This window comes from Schistocerca piceifrons, chromosome 10 (genome assembly GCF_021461385.2).
Source record: "Schistocerca piceifrons isolate TAMUIC-IGC-003096 chromosome 10, iqSchPice1.1, whole genome shotgun sequence".
NCBI classification, from domain to species: Eukaryota; Metazoa; Arthropoda; class Insecta; order Orthoptera; family Acrididae; genus Schistocerca; species Schistocerca piceifrons.
In genome coordinates this window covers 95,655,183-95,680,548 of record NC_060147.1, presented here as the reverse complement: position 1 = coordinate 95,680,548, position 25,366 = coordinate 95,655,183, and the positions used below count along the sequence as shown (strand labels likewise).

The 25,366-nt window shown below is 42.2% G+C and overlaps 1 protein-coding gene and 1 long non-coding RNA gene across 2 annotated transcripts in view; both read left to right on the top strand.

Moving 5' to 3' along the window:
- LOC124718720 overlaps positions 1-9,802 on the top strand; it is a 211,695-nt gene extending 201,893 nt beyond the window's left edge. Inside the window, exons 9-10 of the mRNA XM_047244338.1 lie at positions 9,474-9,738; positions 9,773-9,802. Coding sequence (XP_047100294.1) covers positions 9,474-9,738; positions 9,773-9,802 — 295 coding nt within the window. The remainder of the gene's footprint in view (positions 1-9,473; positions 9,739-9,772) is intronic.
- A 228-nt stretch (positions 9,803-10,030) lies between these two features.
- Positions 10,031-25,366, top strand: part of LOC124718996 — a 40,179-nt gene continuing 24,843 nt past the window's right edge. Inside the window, exon 1 of the long non-coding RNA XR_007005962.1 lies at positions 10,031-10,120. This is a non-coding gene — a long non-coding RNA (uncharacterized LOC124718996). The remainder of the gene's footprint in view (positions 10,121-25,366) is intronic.

Below are 25,366 nucleotides of genomic sequence, written 5' to 3'. Positions count from 1 at the left end.
GTTTTTAATGCTACTACAACTTTCAAAAACATTCCTTGATAGATTTTTGCGACAATGTGCAGTACCACATGTAAAATAACCAAATAGTAATAATCATATATAAATATCAGCCATGGATCGATGTACACATAAAAAGAGAACGAAAAGTTAGATAATGAAATTTAATAGTGACCTTATAACTCACTAATTGTAGTGTCACAAGTAAGAGGAATCACTGTAAACATTATCAAACATCTACATAGTGGACTATGAAGAGGCTGCAAATCAAACCTTAAAGCAATACTGCAGTGTAAACAGAAGAACATTAACATTAGACCTAACAAACAAACTTGTACAATTCATACCAAATATATTGCAAATGATGATTTATTAGATGGAAACCCACATGGTAAATAAAATGTTTTCAGCTGTAAAGATAATGTGTACTACCACATATGTTCAATGATGAACTGTTTATTTGACATTCAACTTTTAGTTGTTAAATTAAGTTACGCAAATTGAACAGTGTCTGTACCATTACATTAACATTTGTGATGAAACTGGTATGAAATACAAAGAACTCAAATCTCGTTTTCTGTGTACAAATGCTTTTCTCAATGGCTGTATAACAGGCAAGAATGAAGCCACACTCATGTATAACACTGTACTTTTCCTTTCATAAGCTAACGAATGGCATTAATATACTTCCGTTTTATGATACATAAAAACATCTCAGTATTTATTGTACAGAGACCTACTCATTTCTTTGCGTACTATTATTTGCTGAAAACCTTGTTTCAGTATCTTGAACTGTTTGTGTGCTGTGACTTGTCACGTTGCACTATCCATGGCGTGCAGAAACTTATCATATGTGGCGTATCACCAACACAAACAATCCATTTACTCTAAAGTGATGTCATTCTTCATTGCAAATTCTTCAAATTACGTTCAATGAGTTATGGTTCTTCACTGTCAAGCGCGAATGTTCGGCTGTAATATATCAATATTTTTATGAAATCACACAAGAAACGTTCCATAACTAAAAGAAATACCCCAAGCCAATCCATAAACATCATTTTACTTAATTTTTGTGTGCAAATAGTAAAACTTTTTCCGAACGAACTAATTTCAGAAAAGGATGTAGCTTTGCTTCATTTCTATAATACAATGCTCCATATGACTGAAAATTCGGTTTCGGCTTCCGTTGTTTCGCGTTCATGGCGAGAAAGTTTTCTATAAGCAGTCCGCAACAATAATGCCATGTCTATGAGCCAGTGGTAATGAATTGCGACAATAAATCGGATAATAAACCAATGCATACTAGACTTCAAGATAAAATTATCTGTAATTCCTTAGTAAACCGAGGACTGTTGTTAACATGAAAGACATAATCTAATCAACAAAATAATAATTGCTACGACTGGAGTGCATTGCTTAACTACTATCGCAGAGGTGATTATGAGAAATGTGGCCCCTTAACAAATCAGCATGTCTTACGTACTCCAATGAGACATAAATGAGGGATGTTTGTTACTAGGTCAAATTAATTAAAATTTTCAAACTGAAATTGGAATGTAGTGCGTGTCATGAACTACGAACTTCATAACGGCTTGCTACATAGTAATGGTTTGAAACATACGTCTCACTTTTCCGATCCTGCAACAGCAGTGGACTTTTTTCTTGCTGTGGAATAAACGGGTGATCTGAGTACACTGTTACGATGCCTAATTTCAGGACAAGCTGTAATGGCTTATGGAGGAATTTTCTTGCCATGCTACACCTACCTCAAACGCATGCGTCCAAATACTAGTTTTCTTGCAACTTACAAGAATTATTCCATCTTAGTTCTCGATTCGATGTTATATGTACGTAGTTTGGACCTCTCTGTAGAAGTTTAACTTGTATTGTTAATACCGATTATCGACAACTTTGTTGATTGAACCTCTACTTGCTTTGTTGTAGTGGTAGGGAATACTTATTCACCGACCGTTGTTAATTATTTGTGGAAATTATTTCCATTGTATCGGAAACAACTGACATCTCTTTGCAAATACTTACAGGTACACCATAGCTGCCCCCTCTCCACCGCTTTACCAAAAAGTCTCCCTAAGAAGTGTGGGAATGTAATTACAGTTAAGTTCTTCAATGACCTACAAAGAACATTTAATATTGAGCTAGAAAAGACGTAAAATATTACATACCTTTCACCACAGAGGTTCACGCATATCACATCGAAACTGCAAATCAAATGTGCGTGTCTTTATTCTGTACAGAAAACTGGAGGAAAATCACTGGCTAGACTGCACGTTTGTTACTAGAGAAACAATGCATGGCGATGTACCTACGGCGTGAAGGCATGATGGTCGTGAAGAGCGGTAGGGGGGGGGGGGGGGGGTAAGAGGAGTGTTGGAATACTGCCTCTCCTCACATTTAGGCTATCTCGTTGTTTTTATTTTCTTAAATGTTGGATCGTTCGTAGAGTGCGGCGGGCATTGTCGTAGCAGCGAGCCAGGTCAGGCGCACCAACTGCTGTTTGAGCATTCGTATCGGAGTTTGTGATTTTCGACAGGACCGCACGGGGCTTGTCACTGCGTGATCACGAGACTAAACTGATCAAAAAAAGTTTTTGCACCCCCTCAGATCTACGAACGTGTCAGGACTTGGATTCAAGGGCAACAGAGCCAGGTCAGGTGTACCGACTGCTGTTTGGGGATTGTTGGACTGTTTTTGTCATTTTTGAGAGGACCGCACGGGGTTTGTACGTGCGTGACCGCTATACTAAACTGATCAAAAAAAGTTTTGCACCACCTGCAAATCTGCGAACGTGTGTGGATTTAGATTCAAGGGGAAGCGAACAGTAAGTGACGAGGGTGGTTTTGAACAGTATATTATTACGGAGGTGCAGAGGATAACTTTTAACAACGTAAAGGGACAGCAAAATCAATTTTTTACTATCAATATTTCTGCTTTAATTCTGGCGCTCCATCCCCAAATTGGGCGCACTGGACAATCTGTAGTTGGCCTATACGACATAGCCGGTCCTGAGGGCTCCATCAGTCTCAACCACAGTTCGAAAGTGCTATGCAGAATTTTTTACGTATGCATACGGAGGCTGTCCCGCATTAAGAGTCACAGACTAAAAAAATGGGACGAAGGGAGAGGACAAAATGTAGTATGTGTTACAAGATGCTTGTCAAAAGCAAAAATCGCTGCCTTCAAAAATACTGATTCCGTATTTCGTGACGGCAGCATGGTTTATTCACTGGCTCTGCCTATAGATCAGATAAAACTCCAAGCGAATTTGGTGGGGATGGGGTTGGGGGGCAGAAAGCTTATCTGGCCTCCTCCCCCCCCCCCAGAATTACAGGTGGTGGGTAGTGCTACTGCTCTCCCTGACGCTGCTTTCCCCACCCTCTCTCCCCGCGGCTTTACGGTGTTGAGCATAATAACATCGTAGCTCATCGTAGTTGTTCAAAGTTATGACTGCCAGTATCAACGCATGCATGGCAATGGTGTTGTTTGTTGTACTAGAAGATAGGCAGCTTGAACCCTAGCATGCACGTCTTCGTCCATTTTTAGAGGGGTTTCGTATACCTATGTCTTGATTTAATCCAAGACGAATAACTCCAGAGTTGTGAAATCCAGAGATTGTGCTGGCCATGGGACAGGACGTCCCTTTCCAATCCAACAATGAGGATATATGTTGTTCAAGAGCTTGTGGACATTAACATCGAAGTGGGCAGGTGCAGCGTCGTGTTGAAACCGTGTCCTTTCACGGACAACAAGGGATACGGTCTCCAAGAGCTTTGGCAGCACATCTCGCAGGAATAACAGGTAATGTGGACCAGTCAAAGAGGGAAGCAGCAAATAAGGTCCTGTTAGGGATCTTGGACAATGTCCGCCCATGTGTTAACAGAGAATTGTTGCTGGTGTCCTCCAGTGTGGGTGGCGTGAGGATTGTCCTCACTCCATACATGACTGTTGCGCCTGTTGAAAGCACAATCACAAGTGCAAGAGCCCTCATCCATGAACAATACAAATTGGCTGAAGTTTGGCACTACAGAGCTGCTGTGGGTAATCCAGGACAGAAGTGAAAGTGGGAACTCAGAATCTGTTGATCCCAGTGCTTGCACACATTCTTTGTGATAGTGGTGTGAATTTGTTCCACCAGTACTATACAATCTGTATACTTCAAAGTGCGCATTTTGCGGACAAGTTGATGGGTGCTTATTAATGGGTGGTTGGCCACACGATCCATCCCTCAAAGTCTGGTGTTCGAATATGTCTTTGGCAGGAACCTTGACTGGCTCTTTGTGGCATGAACGACCTCGTCACTCGTTAAGTTGGTATCGACAGGTATAAACATCTTCCACTTAGGATTGTGCATGTTTGGAAAGCATTATCTGTACATTTGAACTGCTTTACGGACACCACATCCTGCCACACGATGCCTGCCAGCTCTCGTGACTAGTAACAGTGCATCTTTGACTACGCATTGTGCACTGTACACAGTAACACACCTCACCATGGACACATGACAAGCTGTCAGATGCAAGGGATAACTGATACCTGGTATAGCGGTGTGTGCGCGGCACACGTTAATGCGCCAGTGCGATGCCTTTGGTCATAATATGACACACATGCTGTGAGCTAATTTGTGTACAGTATGTCTGTTTGCTGGTCAGGCGTGTACGGTGCTTATCACCTGCTACCTATTCCAGTGTACAACAGACACCCAGTATGCTTACGAGAGTGCAGCAGAACTGCATACGCTACTGCAATATATGCACTGAGACTGGAGGTCGTTGCTTTGAACAATTACTCTATTGTTGTATATGGTGTATGCTGTGTATGTCCATTACACAATAAATGTGTGCTCCTTCTCACTTTAAATTGTTGTGTACCCACTATCACCTGTTTCAATTTGATCCAAAATATATGGGACACCCTGTATAATATGTCATCTTCTCGACTACAAACGCTAGCAGAGGTTGAAAATACCGCTTCAGCTGTAAATTTCTTTATTTTCACACGACCGGTTTCGGACTGTTATAAGCCCTTCTTCAGGTGTCGTAGCTGTGCTGTGGTCCTCGAGCACCAGCACCTGAAGATGGGCTTATAACAGTGCGAAACCGGTCGTGTGAAAATAAAGAAATTTACAGCTGAAGCGGTATTTTCAACCTCTGCTATAATGCTCAGTTGCGGATGTTCCTCCAACTGGATTGTTTGTACATGCGCCATGGCGGTGATAGATCAGTGTGACCCTTTTTGATATATATTCAGTATTCCTTATGGGCTCTTATTGATAAGAGTCATACCTACTTGAGCAATATTCTAGGATAAGAGTTTTGTTAGCAATCTCCATTGTAAGCTGAGCATATTTTCCCTGAATCCTAACCAGTAAACCAAAGTCTGTCACCTGCTATACTTACAACTGAGCCTATGTGATCGTTCCACTTTATATCCCGACAAATTCTTATAGCCAGCTATTTGTACAATTTGATTGATTCGATTAGTTACTCATCAATGTTGAGCCTTGGGAAACTATAAGGGTCAATCATAAAGTTTCCGTTTGTGTCTGGGCATTGATGCAGCTTATATGCAACATGGTGCAAGTCTGATGTGGATATACAGGGCGGCCCATTGATCGTGACCGGGACAAATATCTCACGAAATAAGCCTCAAACCAAACTACAAAGAACGAAACTTATCTAGCTCGAAGCGGGAAACCAGGTGGCCCTATCGTTGGTCCGCTAGATGGCGCTGCCATAGGTCAAACGGATATCATCTGCGTTTTTTAAGTAGGAACCCCCATTTTTTATTACATATTCGTGTAGTACGTACAGAAATATGAATGTTTTAGTTGGACCACTTTTTTCGCTTTGTGATAGATGGCGCTGTAATAGTCACAAACGTATAAGTACGTGGTATCACGTAACATTCCGCCAGTGCGGACGGTATTTGCTTCGTGATACATTACCCGTGTTAAAATGGACCGTTTACCAATTGCGGAACAGGTCGATGTCGCGTTGATGTGTGGCTATTGTGATCAAAATGCCCAACGGGAGTGTGCTATGTATGCTGCTCGGTATCCTGGACATCATCCAAGTGTCCGGACCGTTCGCCGGATAGTTACGTTATTTAAGGAAGCAGGAAGTGTTCAGCTACATGTGAGACGTCAACCACGACCTGCAACAAATGATGATGCCCAAGTAGGTGTTTAAGCTGCTGTCGCGTCTAATCCGCACATCAGTAGCAGACAAATTGCGCGAAATCGGGACTCCCAAAAACGTCGGTGTTGAGAATGCTACATCAACATCGATTGCACCCGTACCATATATGCACCAGGAATTGCATAGCGACGACTTTGAACGTCGTGTACAGTTCTGCCACTGGGCACAAGAGAAATTATGGGACGATAACAGATTTTTTTCACGCGTTGTATTCAGCGACGGAGCGTTGTATTCACCTTCAGCGGTAACGTAAACCGGCACAATATGCACTATTGGGCAACGGACAATCCACGATGGCTGCGACTAGTGGAACATCAGCGACCTTGGCGGGTTAATGTATGGTGCGTCATTACGGGAGAAAGGATAATTGGCCCCCATTTTATCGATGGCAATGTATGCTGATTTCCTACGTTAATGCTTTACCGATCTTACTGCAAGATGTTTCACTGTGTGACAGAATGGCGGTGTACTTCCAACATGATGGACGTTCGGCACATAACTCGCGTGCGGTTGAAACGTTATTGAATAGCATATTTCATGATAAGTGGATTGGTCGTCGAAGCACGATACCATGGCCCACACGTTCATCGGATCTGACGTCCCCGGATTTTTTTCTGTGGAGAAAGTTGAAGGATATTTGCTATCGTGATCTACCGACAATGCCTGACAACATGTGTCAGCGCATTGTCAATGCATGTGCGAACATTACGGAAGGCGGACTACTCGCTGTTGAGAGGAATGTCGGTACACGTATTGCCAAATGCATTGAGGTTGACGGACATCATTTTGAGCATTGATTGCATAAATGTGGCATTTACAGGTAATCACGCTGTAACAGCATGCGTTCTCAGAAATGATAAGTTCACAAAGGTACATTTATCGCATTAGAACAACCGAAATAAAATGTTCAACCGTACCTACGTTCTGAATAAAATGTTCTCGGGTTGCCAACCGCGTCATTTGCTTAAAACTACATGAGCTTTCGGCCAAGCACTCCTTGGCCATTGTCAAGTGTTATGACTGTCAGTGGGCTGTTGGTGCCCCGTTATATACGCTACCTGCCGGCTGTGACGTCACTGGTGCCCGTGACATTGCCATATACGGGCATGTTTTGAGTCGGCGTTCGATGTGCCCTCTTCAACCGCGCGATCGCTGGATCCCACGCAGCGCTGAGCTGCAAGCCACCGTCTCCATTCAGGATGTTTGCGGTAATTTTTATTTCAATAGCTTCCTTTATTAAACTGTCCCAGAAGCCGTTAGTGCGAGCCACGACAGAGGTATCGTCAAATTTTATGTGGTGAATGTTTTCTAACGCATGCTCAGCTAACACAGATTTCTCTGGATAGCGTAGGCGATATTACCTCTCATGTCCTTTCCTGCGTTGTTCCATTGTTTGTCCGATGTACTTTTGGCCACACTCACGAGGTATTTCGTAGACTCCAGGTGTTCTGAGACCTACTGCATCTTTAACTGGTCTCAGTAATTGACAGATTTTCATTGGAGGCGTGAAGATTGATTTGATCTTGTGTCTTTTCAACGGGCGGCTTATCTTGCCCGACGCAGAGTCACAGAATGGCAGCAAAGCAAGTTTCTTTTCCTGCTCTTCGTCGGTGGTCTTATTCTGATATTTCTCAGAAATCACTTTTTTCACTTGATGGGCGCTGTAGCCGTTATTCCTGAAAACCTTGCGTAGGTGGCTCAGTTCATGGGGCAGGTTATCGTCGTCTGATATTACTCTTGCACGATGCACCAATGTTTGTAATACAATGCTCTTCTGTGCTGGATGATGATACCTGGTGGCGTGCAGGTACAGGTCTGTGTGAGTGAGTTTTCTGTAGACGCTGTGGCCAGTAACGGCTACAGCGCCCATCAAGTGAAAGAAGTGATTTCTGGGAAATATCAGAATAAGACCACCGACGACGAGCAGGAAAAGAAACTTGCTTTTCTGCCATTCTGTGTCGGGCAAGATAAGCCTCCTGTTGAAAAGACACAAGATCAAATCTATCTTCAGGCCTCCAAGGAAAATGCGTCAATTACTGAGACCAGTTAAAGATGCAGTAGGTCTTAGAACACCTGGAGTCTGCCGGCAGTGGCGACCGAGCGGTTCTAGGCGCTTCAGTCCGGAACCGCGCGACTGCTATGGTCTAAGGTTCGAATCCTGCCTCGGGCATAGATGTGTGTGATGTCCTTAGGTTAGTTAGGTTTAAGTAGTTCAAGTTCTAGGGGAGTGATGACCTCAGATGTTAAGTCCCATAATGCGCAGAGCTATTTGAAACTGGAGTCTATGAAATACCTTGTGAGTGTGGCGAGAAGTACATCGGACAAAGAATGGAACAACGCAGGAAAGAACATGAGAGGTACTGTTACCTACGCTATCCAGAGAAATCGGCGTTAGCTGAGCATGCGTTTGAAAACGGTCTCCACATAAAATGTGACTATATATCTGTTGTGTCTCGCACTAACGGCTTCTGGGACAGTTTAACAAAGGAAGCTAATGATATAAAAATTACCGCAAACATCCTGAATAGAGACGGTGGGTTGGAAGCTGAGCTCAGCGGCGCGTGGGATCCAGCGATCGCGCGGTTGAAGAGGGCACACCGAACGCCGACTCAAAACATGCCCATATATGCCAATGTCACGGGCACCAGTGACGTCACAGACGGCAGCTAGCGTACATAAGGGCGCACCAACAGCCCACTGGCAGTCATAACACTTGACAATGGCCAAGGAGTGCTTGGCCGAAAGCTCGTGTAGTTTTAAGCAATTGACGCGGTTGGAAACCCGAGAACAGTTTATGCAATGTTATCGCCGCGAGACTCTGCATTCGCACAGTACCTACGTTCTGTATTTTAATTTTAAAAAACCTATCTGTCACAGACTGTTCGCCTAAAATTGTGAGCCATACGCTTGTGACTATTACAGTGCTATGTATTACTAAGCGAAAAAAGTGGTCCAACTGAAACATTCATATTTATTTACATACTACATGAATATGTAATAAAAATGGGGGTTTATTTTTTAAAAAGGCAGTTGATATCCGTTTGACCTATGGCAGCGCCACCTAGCGGGCCAACCATAGCGCCATCTGGTTTCCCCCTTCAAGCTTGACAAGTTTCGTTCTTTGTGGTTTTGTTGTTTGGCGCTTATTTCGTGAGATATTTGGCCTCGTCAGGATCGATGGATCACCCTGTATATCTGTTGGTGAATACGCGTGCCTATATGTTTGTTTGGCGCTTCAATGTATTTTCATTATGTTTCCAGGTCTCGCAAGAAGTTTTGTGGCTACAATACATTCGAGAGGAACGTACGCACACCCCAGAATACTACAATGGCGAATCCGATTCCGAGTGTTTCACACTTACCGGGAACACGGACGCCCACAGTTACGAACGGTAGGATCGGATTGTACACGCCACAGGGCGGTAGCAGTAGCGGCGGCCAAGGCAGCGGCACGAATTCGTGGCACACGCAGGGAGCGCCGGGCAGGCCGTTCTACAGAAACCCGGTGCAGAGGCCGCTGCAGAGCGCCACCCCGGCTCCGCGCGCCGGCGACGCCGCAGGCCGCGACGGCGGGCTCGCCGCCGCGGTAAACGGAGCGGGGCCGGGGCAGGCGCAGGCGCCGGCGGACGCGATGGCCAAGGTGGGCGCTCTGCTGGCCAACGCGGTCCAGCGCGGCGACGACTTCCGCAAGCGGCAGGCGGCGGTCCGCCCGTACCGGCCGCAGATGCAGCTCCAGCCGCGGCCGCAGCGGCCGCCGTTCCAGCCGCGCCTGCCGCAGTGGCGGCGGCCGCGCCCGCAGCACTTCCAGCCGCGCGAGGAGCACCCGTGGCAGCCCGTCAAGCAGGAGCCGGAGTCGCCCACCGGTCCCCAGAGGAACCTGCCCGTGGGCGTGCCTATCCCGACCAGCGGTACGTGGCCCGTCTCCTTTCAACTGCACAATAATTCTACATCTACATCTATACTCCGCAAGCCGCCTGACGGTGTGTGGCGGAGGGTACCTTGAGTACCTCTATCGGTTCTCCCTTCTATTCCAGTCTCGTATTGCTTGTGGATTGTCAGTATGCCTCTGTGTGGGCTCTAATCGCTCTCATTTTACCCTCACGGTCTCTTCACCAGACATACGTAGGACAGCCGACTGGCGGTTCTAGGCGCTACAGTCTGGAACCGCGGCACCTAAAGAAGTACCTATACAAATAACAGAGGTACGAGAAATACAAAGTGATGACAACGTTTTGTCTGCAAACTTCTGAAGGAGGTCACAGTTTTATCTGCAAATTTCAGGATCATAGCGAGATTTTAAGTTTTCTGCTTCGGAAACTGCAGCGATAAGGCTGGCAGTAACACTTCGTTAGATAGTACCGTAACTGGCAACTTATATTAGAGTTTGAATTATTTATTCCTCAATTCGAAACATAGTATTTCAGAGATTATTCTTGAAACTGAGGAATACTTAAGCAAGGTTCTTAGTCGTTATGTGAAGATTGGTTAAATTTCAATGCGTCACTTGCACTTTAATCGTGAAATATGTGTAGATTACCTTTCTTGGACTCAACAAATTTGGGAATTTCATAGACACCAGAAGTCTCTAGAACAGAAGTTGTGCTTTTCAATTTCGTATTTTTTGCACCATCAAATTGTTCATTTCTATAATTAGTAGTTTGGGAGGAGCTACACATACCCCACCTCTTCTTTTGTTCAGATGTCAGGTTCCTAAGTTGTGCTTTTTAAGTCGCCATAGCACGAATACAGTATTCGTCCCCAGTTTACATATACACTTTTCATAAATTTTGTGTAATTCTCCTTAGTTTTCCCACTTTGAAACTTACTGTATGTTATTCTTTACAGAAATATGATCGAAGACTTCTTATCTAATACTTGACGTTCAGGGCAACACATCTCGAATTTTTATTCAAATAACCTTCAGAAGTGGCATCTGCTTATCATCTATAGCTTAAGCATGCTTCCTTCAGAGTCAACAACATTATTGCACATAAATCGCATCACAGCGTAACCTCAACACACTACATTATCAAGCAAATCTGGGTCCCAGCTGCCTGTCGTCTGCTGAAAAGCACAAAGGATCCCAACGAAGGGCGTAGCAAAGCGCTTTACGCAGCCTCCATTTCCAGGAAATTAGCATGACCGATTGCACATATGTAGTTGCACTGTTGGAAATTTAGGCACATGCACAAAGTTGAACACAAAGGCATCGTGTGTTAGCAGAATAATAAATTTGTGATGTGTCCTCAAACTTGGACAGAATGAAGTCATTTACTTTATTGACATTGAATTGTTCATTTGAAGGCGAAAAATAGCCTTTTTCTGAAACCAATCATCTTAGTTGAAATGTTGTGAATATCTGGGTATATTTTTTTAAAATTAATTTCAATACAAAGGTATTTTCTTCTTTCTTCTTCGCGGATGGATCACTTAGGACCACGCGTAATCAACATTTGTTGGCCTTCCTTTTCACCCAGTATTCCTTCATAAACAACGAATGGGCTAGCTTTCGTTGCGTAGACCGTGTATGTCGGTTAGTTTTTCTCTCTTCTTCCTCAAAACCCCGTGTGTTTGTGATTTTTCTGATTTCATTTCTAACATGTAGATTTGGAGACCCTAATTCTCTCAGGTCTTTTTCCATCTGTTTGTACCAGTTCAGTCGTGTAGTTTTGTTCTTTAAAAATGTATGGATTTTGTGTGTTAACCTGTTTGAGTCCATTCTTTCTAAGTGCCCCATGAATTGGATTCTTTCATGCGCATTGTGTCTGTTATTTTGGAGATATTTTTATATATTTCTGCATTGGGTTATGGATAATGTACCCCATCTTTAGTTCTTGGTCCTAGGATTTTCCTCATTATCTTACGTTCTTTCACTTCTAATTCCTCTTTTAGTGTTCTGTGTTGAAGGTTGTTTAGTGTCTCCGATGCACAGATAGCTTTGGGTCTAATTACTGTTGTGTAGTGTCATATTTTGCAGTTCCACGAGAGACTCTTTTTGTTGTAAATGTTTTTTGTTGACTGAAACGCCGTCTCCATTTTCTGGACTCTTGATCTGACAGATTTCTTTTCATTACAATTTTCTGCAATCCATTCACCTAAATATTTAAATTCTTTTACTCGAGAAATGTAGTTATTAACAATTTTGAGATCAGAAGGTACATCTTTGACGTCAGTCATAAATTTTGTTTTTTCAAATGAAATTTGTAATCCTATTTTAGCTGCCTGTTCTTGTAATAATTCTAGCTGTTTCTGTGCATCAGTAATGTCTTGTGCGATCAGTGCCATGTCATCAGCAAATGCTAAACAGTGTAATTCTATGCCCTTATGTCTTGGTCCCAGTCTGTGTGCTGGTGCACCTGCTTTTTTCCATTCTCTAACAACTTTTTCAAGAGCACAATTGAAGAGCACTGGGGACAGTACATCCCCTTGTCGTACTCCTGTGTCTATTTCAAATTCTGTGCTCAATTCTCCCATAAAATTTACTTTGAATTTGGTCTCCGTGAGTGTTTCGTTTATGATGTTTGTTGTCTTTTGATCTAGTCCAAATTCTGCTAATACTTCAAAAAGGGATTCTCAGTCTATACTGTCATATGCTTTTTTAAAGTTGACAAACGTGATGACATAACTTTTGTTTGAAGTACTATGTAAATATTTCATTGAGTTTTTCAAGTTAAGACATTGTTCTACGCAAGATCGATCTTTTCTGAACCCACCTTGGTATTCGCCTAGTTTTGAACCCAGCTGAGGTTCTGTGCGGTTTAGTAGGGCTTTAGACAGAATTTGGTATGTTATTGACAATAAAGAGATTCCACGATAGTTGTTGGGGTCCGTTTTACTTCCTTTTTTGTACAGAGGATGTATGATTGCAGTCTTCCAATCTGTGGGGATTTTTTCAGTTTTCCAGATTTCATGTATAATTTCTTTGAGTTTTGCAATAAGATTTTCTCCTGCATTTTTCCATAATTCTGCGATGATTTGGTCTTCTCCTGATGCTTTGTTATTTTTCAGTGACTGAATTATCTCTTTAATCTCTTGTAAACTTGGTGGCTTTGAGTCTGGGTTTCATTGTGTATGATGGAACTCAAATTTTTCTGCAGGCTTTTCACAATTCAGTAATTTAGAAAAGTATTTTGCAAGAATTTCACAGTTTTCGGTGTTGGTATGAGCAACGGTATTATTAATACTCAAACAATGGAAACTCCACACAGAAATATCAACAATGTACGAAAAGGTAGATTGCTACTTACGGTAAAGAAAGTACGTCACATTCTGGAAAGACTCAATTCAAAAGACACATACACAAAGCTTTCGGCCCCATCCATATTAAGCAAAATAGAAACAGAGAGATGCACACCCACAAGCGAGCACACGTCACGCAGACATGACTGCCCACTCCTGCAGCTCAGGTCAGAATTCAAGATGATTATGACTGTGGCTGAAAGCTTTGTGTAAGCGTCTTTCAGTTGTGGCAGTCTGCAACTTAACGTACCTTCTTCGCAGTAACTAGCAATTTGTGTTTTCCCACATTGTTGACGTTATGAATACTGTATTTATTTTACTGTTTCTTGACTGAAATTCACCATTTCCAATTTTGAGCAATTTACTAGCAAAACATATATTATCTTGTCTGGAAGATATAACTCTCATATTAGTTTTAAGCTCCAGTTTTATTATATGTGCCTGTAGGTATGATCTTTTCAAAGATACCTTGACTTCCTTTGCCCTCGTCCCTCGTGAGACTACTGGTAAGATCTGCTCCCCTCGAGTGTATACTGGAAAAAAAGAAAAATAAAGAAAAGAAGATTGATTGTAGGCTGACTGCATTTTCTCAGTAATCTGGCAATGAACCAAAGTCAGCCATCTCCTTTGACTGTGATAGGCAAATTTGGTCATTCAGCATCATATTCTTACAAACTGTTACTCCCAGATGTTTGTTTTAGTTGACTTATTTCAGTTGTGACTCATATTGCATTTTAAGAAGGGCACAATTTTTACCTTATTGAATATTATTTAGACCTGATTGAATATTTGTGCAGCTTTTTTTAAAAACGATGCTAATTCATTACATATACTAATTCATTATAGATAATTGCATAATCTGTAAAAAGTTCAAGCTTGTTATTAATATTGTCTGCCAGGTCACTAATAAATGACAAGAACACCAAGTGTCATAATATACTTTCTTGATGCGTGCCTGAAGTTTGTTTCACTTCTGTCAGTGGCTGTACTGGAGTTGGACAAAAATATTGAAATACCCGAGAAATGCTTTGTTGAATATAAGCCAAGCCTGCAGGTTGCACTGTTATGTTTGACTGTGAACACCACCTGTGCAACATTCTCGGTATGTTTCAAATATGAATCATGGTCAGAACAGTGTTGTGCGTAGTCGTGTGTGCATTATTTTGGAGCTAAGTGACTTTGAATGCTGGCAAATTCTTGGTGCTTTATGGTGGGTGTTAGCTTTACTGAGGTAGCCAAAGTGTTTAGTATTTTGGGGGGTTACCATATTGGAGATCTAGACCACATCCAGGGAACACAGAAAAACGTAGTCCACTAAGTGACAACGTGGACGAAAGTGAGCATTGAATGATTGTGACAGATGGTCACTGAAAAGGATTGTGATAAAAATAAGTGAATGACATGTGCAAAAGTCAATGCAGAGTTGAATGTTACACTTGTGAACCCTGTCAGAACTGATAAACATGAAGGGACCTCCATAAACTGGGAATTGGATGGTGTGCTGGAACTGCAAGACCACTCACCATTGCTGCAAATGCTAGTAATAAGGAAACGTGGTGTGGAAACAATAAAAGCTGGACTATGGAGCAAAGGCAGAAAGTCATTTGGTCAGATGAGTCTTGTTTCATACAGTTTCCAACTTCTGGTCAAGATCACAGCCCAAGAGTGAAAGGTGTTGGGGTTTGATGATGATTTGGGCACCCATATTGTGCTGTTCCACGGGTCCCACGAGTACTCTGCAAGTTTACATTACTGCCGAGGATTATGCGACCACTTTAGCTGATCAGGCCAATCCCCTGGCACGACACCCGTACCCCAATGGTGATGCTGTGTTGCAAGATGACAGGTCCCCTATTCACACAGCTTGCACCATTCAGAACATTCAACACAACAGCTTAATGTGAGGCATTGAAGAAGTACACAAAATTAAAATTGTGTGGTATGAGTAGCTGGAAGTATTCTTTGCACCCACAGGCACCTCTCTGCCATGAAGTATGAGAGCTGTGTGCAGAAGTGTATCACTCTTCCAAGTACTTGCCAATCCCAATGCTGCCTAACTTTAGTGATCTGAAAGGAACTGATGCATCCAATGCAGCACGGCCAGAATCGTTGACACTGAAGAAGTTACGATGTGTGACACGGTATACAAGGTGTGCACTTCTGACTGGAGGTTTTGAGTTCGTGCATGACAGTGTGTGATGGTATACTGCAGGTGTAACATCATTACTTCTCAGTTTATTTCAATGGCAACAATTCTGTCACCCCAGTTACAGTCTGGACTTAGGTCATCTTTTCTCATCTCAAGAAATCTATTGCTGGCCAGCACATTGCAAGTGATAATGAGACTGAGGTAAACATCCAAAACTCATTGCAATCGGCCAAATTCTACAAAATGGGTAAGTTGCAATTAGTTCCAAGATATGACACATGCCTTACTTTGTGTGATGCATATGTCAAATAGTAGTCGAAGGGGTGTAGATTTTGCTGTAATAAAATACACGTGTGAGCAAGTAGCCAATCTTTTTTAATACCCAAATGCTACTCATTTTGTGGTTCAGTTTTGTACCTGTAAACAAACACAAAATTATTATGGAACTTTGCCGTTTTTTTGGGTGATATTTAAAACTGTGTGACTGCCCATCACAAAACCTCAATCAAGTGCAAATTTTGTTGTGTACCCCATATGATTGTGATTTTGTTATTAAATTTTGGTATAATATCAAGTCAAATGCTTTTCAGAAGTCATGAAATACTGCATCCGTGGTTTTCTGAATGTATTGGGGAGGAAGGGGGAGGCAGCGTAAGCTTGTTTCATGCTATCAGGGTTTTTAAAATGAATCCTCATCACTCTTAATGGACCAAAACTAACAAGACTAAAGGTAATTTCGGGAGTACCCCAAGTGAGTGTTATGGGGCCATTACTGTTTACAGTTTATATTAAAGATTTAGTGGAAGACATTAGAGGACCTGTGAAGCTATTTGTAGACATTAATGTATTGTATAGGAAAAAATTAGGTAGAAAATTGCAGGAAGACCTGCAGTGGATCGACAATTGGTGGTGACTGGCAGTTTCCTCTGAACGCAAATAAATATAACATATTGTGCATAAATAAGCAAAGAGAGCCACCACTGTTTGCTATTGGTGAGAAATCACTGAAAACAGTAACTACAATAAAATAACTAAGGGTGACCTAAAGTGGAATGACCACATAAAATAAATAGTGGGAAAAGCAAATACCAAGTTGAGATTCACTGGGGAATATTGAGGAAATGTAATTCATCCATGAAAGACTGTTTCTTAAGTGTTGTTTATCAGTGTGGGACCCTTATCCAATAGGATTAATAGCAGAGATAGAGGGGATCCAAAGAAGTGTGGTACATTTTGTCAGAGGATTGTTTACTCAGTTCAAGAGCATTACAGAGATGCTCAACAAACTCCAGTGGCAGGTGCTACAAGAGAGGCATCATGCATCACGGAGAGGTTTACTATTAAAATTCTGCGAGAGTACATTCCGAGAAAAGTCGAGTAACATATTACTCCCTCCCATATACACATCTTGTGAAATGATCATGATTAGAGAACTTAGAGCTCACATGGTGCTTTACGAACAATAATTCTTCCCACATGCCATTAGTGCAGGGATCAGGAAAGGAGAGGAAAAGATAGTGGTACTAGGATAGAAGTACCCTCAGCCACATTTCATGAGGTGGCTTGCGGAGAGTAAATGGAGATGGACACGTGGGTTGGCATAGAAGAGGAGAGGTCTTTTGTGTGATATGCCCTATTTAGTGATTTATCTGCTGAGGCACTGTTTATGTTCCTTGGAAGAATTGTATACATTCAGATTGCTCCAGCAATCTTTCAGAACCTTCCTGTTGAGCAAACTGGATTGTGCCCAGAACGGCGCTCCACTGATTAAATTTTATCATTAATAATGCTTATTGAAGCAGTATACCAAATGAAGTAGAAAACATGAGTTGCTTTCCTTGATCTAACAGCATCATATAATGGGGGTAGGAGGCATGATCTGTTTTATAAATTATTATGCCTTAATCTGTGCAGAGGGGCAATAAAACTAATTGACAACATGTTCGCTGGAAGGATATTTGCTGTAACTGCTGCAAAAAGGCACTAGCTGTTTGAAAGTATTAAACAGTGTCTTACAACAGGGATCCATCCTTACTCCTCTCTTATTTAATTTATGTGTATTCCATATTCCTCCAATTGAGTCTAGAAGCTTTGGGTATATGGATGAGTGGGCTACAGCTATCCAACACAAATCCTCTGAAACAGCTGAAGAAATCCTAACTGATGATTTAGACATCTTAAGCCAGTACTCTTCCATAAACTGAGATTACAGCCTAACTCAAATAAAATGGAAGTTGTCTGTTTTCTTCTGTCCAATAGATTTGCAAACAGAGCCCTTGATGCTTATTTTGAGGAAACTTCATTGTAACACACATCCAAAATACCTTGGGATCACATTAGACTTGACTCCTTCTTTAAACATGAACATTTGCTAAGCTCAAAAGCAGAAATAAATTCTTCATAAGGTCTGTGGCACTAGTGGGGAATCCTCAGCAGACACACTTCAAATACCAGCGCTCAGATTGGTGCACTCAACAGCACAGTACTGTGCATCTCTCTGGCTTAATAGTTCTTATGTGAAAAAGATAAATGTGTACACCTACGCACATTGTTAGTGGATTGGTACATCTAGTCCCACGTACAAGTTACCTATTATTAGTTGCATTCCACATCCTAATATCAGACAGAAGCTATACATGAATACCAGAAGAGTATTGATAATTCCGATCTCTTAGTATTGAATGATGTATTCTCTGTGGAGTGAAAAAGTTAAGATCAGGACCACCCACTCTTTATCATAGACAGGATTCTTACTGAAAATGAATTCAATGCCCTCTATGAATGGAAATGCTGTTGGCAACATTTCTATCCTCTACATTACCTGGACTCCACCACATCCAGGAGAAACCCTCTGGATTTGGCCAGCATCACGAAATTTTGGACAAATCTGAACTGCATCTGAATGGGCCCATGGAAGATGTGCAGTCACTCTCCACAGGTGAAGCAAATCTTCATTGTCACCTTGTGACTGTGGTGTGAAATGATAAGACAATTGCTCATGTTGTATCAGCATGCCCTACATGTGGATGCTTTTCGACAGTGATGTAGAAAAGACTGACAGTATTAAAAAAAGAAGACAAATTGCTACTCACTGTAAAGAAGGGATCGTGAACTGCAGACAGACACGACGAAAAGACTTTCGTAGAAACTTTCAGCCAAAGCTGTCTTCAGAAAAGACGATATAATGACTTTACTATGCTAGGATGTACAGAAACACCATACAAATTTAAAAGTACAATGATTGAAATTAGGTAAGTTGTGGGCTTTGGTGTTAAATAAGGCAAAACACACCAATTCTTCCCCATTAATAGCTCCATAACACACATCAGCATGACTCCGTAATGTTAGGCAGTTGGCTTGTTGAGCTCATTTGAGATTGCAGTTGCTTCCTAAGTCATCATAGCCTCTGATGACAATTTCAGCATTCTAAGACAAAACATAGGCAGATAAATATGTTTTGGACCATCACCTAATGCCCATAAAATAAAAATCAGCAATAATGCAATACTGGCTGTTAAAGTCTGCATTTTATATGATATAATTTTTATGAAACATTCGTTGTCGCATCTAATCTAGGTAAAACCATATGTTTTGATGAAATCCTCCATTGCCTTAATCAGTAACAACTAGACCTTGTAGCTGCTGCTGTTGCAACCATTTGTAGCCCATAAGTTGCTTGTGACTGATTGGCATACTTTATCATCACATCATGCTGCCAGATTTTGTGTCCACATCTACACTGATAGAGCCAGGACTCTCATAGGAACATAAATAATTTGGCACATTTTCCTGTGTCTTCCCAGCATTGAGAGCTCACTTCTGCATATCAGTAAGATTATAACTGCTGTCCTGCTTACAGCAGTTCCCGGATTCTGCTGCTCTTTAGTAAGAGAACACCAGTGTGTAGAAGCATGTTTTGGTTTGTGGGACTGAGTTCAGCAACTGCCCCTGATTTTTCAAGTTCTCAATTTTTTATTTAAGTAACTATATTATTCTGCACAGCAGTCAGTAATGGTATGGATAGACTAACTGATGTAGTTGCTTCCTCACTCATAAGGAATCTTATACATTGCAGAGACCCTGAGACCAAGATTGTCTTTAACTGGACTCAGCTCCTTTACCTTCATCTTCATCTGCATCAACATACATACTCTGCAAGCTATTGTTTGCTGTTTTGCATGATGTATCGTGTACCACTATAAGCCATTTCCTTTCCTCTTCCACTTGCAAATAGAGTTTAAAAAACTGCCTATCTTTTGCCTCTGTATGACCCCTAATTTCTCGTATCTTATGTATTGTATGTTGGTGGCAGTAGAATTGTTCTGCAGTCAGTTTCAAATGCCAGTTCTTCAAATTTTCTCAATAATGTTCCTCGAAAAGAATGTCAGCTATCCTCCAGGGATTCTCATTTGAGTTCCTGAAGCATCTCTGTAACACTTGCATGTTGCTCGAACCTACCAGTAACAAATCTAGCAATCTAGCAGCTGACCTCTAAATTGCTTTGATGTCCTCCCACAACCTGACTTCATAAAAATCCTAAACACTTAAACAGTACTCAAGAATATGATTCTTCAATTCCTCTAGGCGTATTTTATGACGAAATAAATCTCGGGTGAACAGCCTGGTACGAGTGTGCATAGGACACAATATTTCGGCAATCGACCACGTTGCCATCATCAAGTGTGCTGATTTACTGGCCGCCGGTGAGCGGGCGCTGGTATATGTAGGACAATCCCCCTCCTGCTCCTCCCTCAGGCACTTCCTATGAGTCGGTGCGGTCCGCGCTCCGCACACGGTCCAGGTACAGCATCCGTTCTCCTGCCGTCTGGGCGCTGCGTCCTAGGTCTTCTCGTTCAGGAGGGTCTGCCAGCACCGCTCTCGTTATTCTTCCCTCCTCCCCCAAAGTCGGTACACTCTGGGAAATATCCTTTTTCTTCTTAATCCGGGTGATCGCGGGTTCCCACGCCTTGCTAAGGATGTCATAATTTAGTTGTGGCTCCCTTACTCTGATCTCTGTGACTTCTTTGATGACACAGTCCCAGTACTTGGAAGTCTTTGTCAGGACTTTTGTTTGGTCATAATCTGTGCTGTGGAGTTCCAACAGGCAATGCTCAGCACTTGCCGACTTACTGGGCTGTTGCAGTCTAGTGTGCCGTCGATGTTCTCAGCATCGGTCCTCAGTGGTACGAATGGTTTGACCTATGTATACGCTACCGCTTTGGCAAGGTATCTGATAAACCTCTGATTTACGTAGACCGAGGTTGTCCTTGACACTACCAAGAAGGCTCTTGGTTTTGTTTGGAGGACGGAAGATGGTTTTCACTTGGTGTTTACGTAAAATGCGTACAATATTTCCGGATAAGGCCCCACAAAATGGAATAATACCCAAGGCCGCCTCCTCCTGAGGTTCATCCTCAGTTTCTGCCGGTGTGTAGAACCTTCCGAATTTGTCCTTCCTCGTAACCGTTCCTCCGAAACACGGTCTTCAGATGGTCCCATTCTTGTTGGAGACTGTCCCTGTCAGAGACGGTCTGAGCTCTGTGTACAAGGGTTTTAGCACGCCATTCTTTTGTGCCGGGTGGTGGCAGCTATCCGCATGTAGGTACAAATAGAAGAAAAAGGATATTTCCCAAAGTGTACCAACTTCGGGGGAGGAGAGAAGAATAACGAGAGCGGCGCTGGCAGACCCTCCTGAATGAGAAGACCTAGAACGCAGCGCCCAGACGGCGGGAGAACGGACGCTGTACCTGGACCGCACCGACTCATAGGAAGCTCCTGAGGGAGGAACGGGAGGGGGATTGTCCTATATATACATGGCGCCGGACCACCGCCGGTCAGTACATCAGCGCACTTGATGATGACAATGTGGTCGATCGCCGAAATATTGTGTCCTATGCACACCCGAGATTTATTTCGTTACTCAAGAATAGGTCACACTAGTGTCCTATATGTGATCTCCTTTACAGGTGAACCACACTATCATAAAATTCTCCCGATAAATCAAAGTCAACCATTTGCCTTCCCTGCCACAATGTTCACATGCTTGCTCCATTTCATATCACTTTGCAACGTTAAGCCTAAATATTGCAACGTTACGCCCAGATATTTAATCAATATGACTGTGTCAAGCAGGACACTACTAATGCTGTACCTGAAGATTACTGGTTTGTTTTTCTTACTCAACTGCATTAACTTATGTGTTTCTACATTTAGAGATAGCTGCCATTCATCGATATCCACCCATACACCAGAGCATTGTCAGCACAATGCTGCCCATTCTTTCCACCAGATCATTTATGTATAAAGAAAATAATAGCAGTCCTATCTTGTTGGGTAGTTGGAAAACGTCTAACGTCTCCTCTTTACGGACCCTGCATATTTTGCAGGATGAAGCACTGCAGAAAGGAAGAAACACATTAAGTAGATTGTCATGTGATACTTCAAATTTTCATATCTTCGTTTCATGGAGAACATTGATTCTATATCTTGAACCCCGTAGCCATTATTTCAGAACACGTACTTCAGATGATGACCTTGGAATCCAGGTGGCCTTCATCACAGATGGTTGTAGCTGTATATATTAATTTTTTGAAAACAGCTCACTTGTAGACATTATATCCTGAATTACTGGAGAAGATCATTTGTTCCAGTGTTTGTGGAGACTCTTGCTGTACAATGTGTTTGACCATGAAAGCTTGCTAAAAGATAGCTTAGTGTCAATTTAGAAACCGTAAAATGTGATATATATCAATGACTTGTATGGAAAGAAATAGCTCAAGATGCCACACTGGCTGCAGGTTCCAAACAATAATGGTATTGCTTTCCAAAAAATACCCCCGTTTGGTCAATAAAATGGAGATGACTGAGATAATATTGGGAATCTGCTTGTGAATCACATTTTTGGCCTAACTGCAAAAATGAATGCAATCATGAAATTTCCCTGGATTCACATTTTGCGCATGGTGATACACCCTAGAATTTGCGTTATATTCAAACTGCCTTTTCTATCTTATATTGTGCTATTCTTCTTGGGAAGGCAGATGATAGTACATGTGGATATGAAAAAAATTTAAGGACATCTTAGCTCAAGAGTTTCACAAAATATTCAACAAAGTTAAGCTACAGGACAAATGTGCCTTCTGGAGTGCAGATACATATGTAGAGATAAATGTCCAACAGGTTTGAACTCTTTCATCCTTGTTCCAACTTCTTGATTCCCACAATAATTGTCATGTTCCTCCACATTTATTTATGCATTTTGTATCTTTCACATCATCTTGTGTTGTTTGTTTTTCTTTTGACCAGTTTCCTGGTTCCCCATCGTGTTTTCTCTGATGCTTCTGCTCTTTGCAGCACCCACTATTGTAGTACCATAGTGTTTTATCCTTTATCTCTGGCACCTTGACTGTTGCCCCCAGATTACATCTATATTTACTCTATGAAATGTCCTCCAATTAGAAGATTTTTCAATTTTTTAAGTTCATCAATTATTAACAAAATTTAACACCTGGGTTCTCAGCTGAAACACAGAAATCTATGTTAAACACCCACATACTTAGCACATTTCTATCTAGAGAGAGAGAGAGAGAGAGAGAGAGAGAGAGAGAGAGAGAGAGAGAGAGAGAGAGAGAGTGAGTGTGTGTGTGTGTGTGTGTGTGTGTGTGTAAACAGATGAGACAGTTTTGAATGTTAATTTTCATTAATACATTATGAACATTCTAAACAGTTACTATAGCTGGAAATGTGCTAAATGCAGCCAAGTGTTTTAGCTTAGCTTTCTGTGCTTCAGCTGAGGACCCAATTTTGTTAATAACTGACAAATTTGAAAACTGAAAAATCTACTAAGTGGAGGATGATTCATAGGTAAATAAAAATGTAATCTGGGGGCAATACTCAAGATGTCAGAGATAAAGGGAACAACACTCTAGTATCACAATAGCGGGTGCTGCGAAGATCAGAAGCATCGTATATATGACAATATATGTGTATATCTCCTCCAAAACCCCTGGATTGATTTCAACCATATTTGGCACAGAAACACGAGTATCAGCACTGTGGGGTTTATAACCTCCTACCTCCAATCAGAGGGGATATGGGCAAAAACGTGTTTCTTGTAGTCCGTGGCAAATGGGTTGCCTTACACAACAGGCACGTAGCCGTGTCAGTGTGCCAAAACAACCTGCTCTACAGGGCAGCCCATATATTATAGATAAGATTCCCCCCCCCCCCTCCCCGCCCCCACACTCTGTCATGTAGCCTGCCCTGCAGCCTGATTTATTGAACGGTGTATCAGGGACACACATGCCGATGAGCATGGCTGGGGACAGGTTGAGGTGAAAAGAGGAGGACATGGTCAGAGTGGAGGGGGGGGGGGGAGGGGAGGAAGATATTGTCAGAGGGGGGGGGAAGAGGAAATGGACAGAGTGAGGGAGGAGAAGATGAAGAGACAGAAAGAGTGCAGAGGAGAAGGGGGGGTCAGCACGTTTGTCGAACACATACATGGGCGAAGCCACAGGGAAAAGGGTACTATTCAATAAGATAATGGTTCTTATCCCCAACTGGCTATCTAGATTTAGGTCTTCCATTATTTTCCTGGGTTGAAGGTTAAGGTGTAAAGTGAATGCCAGGATAATCCTTTCTAAAGATGATGACTGATTCTCTTTCTCAATCCAAAGATTGTGCTCTGTCTCTAATGACCTCATTGTCACCAATCTACTTTTCTTTATATAGTTTTGAATGAACAGCAATGGGTTACCACAGGTTTTTGGCATAGTAGTGTATTTGAAATTGAGGTAATGAAATCTTTTGTGAGTAGTAATAAACTGAAAGTATATCTCAATAGATTAATGTTGGTATAGTAACTCTTGCAGTTTATTTTTGGCCTCACATTCATACATCCTTGTTGCATACTAACTCATAATCTGAGATATATTGCCTAACAAAGAAGGGAAACACTCAGAAGGGGAAGAGGAAAAGAAAAGAAACTTCATGAGCTTAGAAGGTGTGTTGTGTTGTTTCAGTGATTACAAAATTGAGTCAGATTTATAAAGAACTATGCAGTGTGAACCCACTTATCAGTATGATGTACTTCTCTGGCCTGGCACTGATTCACTTAGAAAGTGTGTTGTAAATCCATTGCATCCTCTCCTGAGTCAACTGTTGTAACTAGTCCTTGATGTCCTGGGCACTGCCTCTGGGAAGGCGTTGATGCCCGAGATGGGTCCACACGTGTTCTATCGGAGACAGGTGTTCGGTTCTTCCTGGCAACAGGTGTACCTCACTGACACACAGACAGTTTGTGGGGACATATGCTGTGTGTAGACAAGCATTATCCTGTTAAAAAATGACACCACGATACTTTAGCATGAGAGGTAACACGTGATGATGTGGGATGTACAGGACATACTATTGTGCCACCAGAGTTACCTCAGTCACTATCAGCTGTGAACTGGTCATACCCCATGGTTTCCCACACCAGGAAAAACAGTGCTGTGCATATCCAAAATATTGGAAGAGAGAGACATTTCCCCAGGCAACTACCACACTCACCAACACTAGTCATTTATGATGGTGCACAACTGAGATTTGTCACTGAACACCATGCAGGGCCATTCATCACCTGTCAGTGCTTCTCGGTCACAGCACCTCAAATGCAGCAGTGTATGTTGGGTGTTAAAAGAAGCCTACACGTGGGATGGTAATTCCCTAGTCCAGACAGAGCTAATCTCTGACCAATGGTGCAGGATGACACAGATTGTTGCAGGGA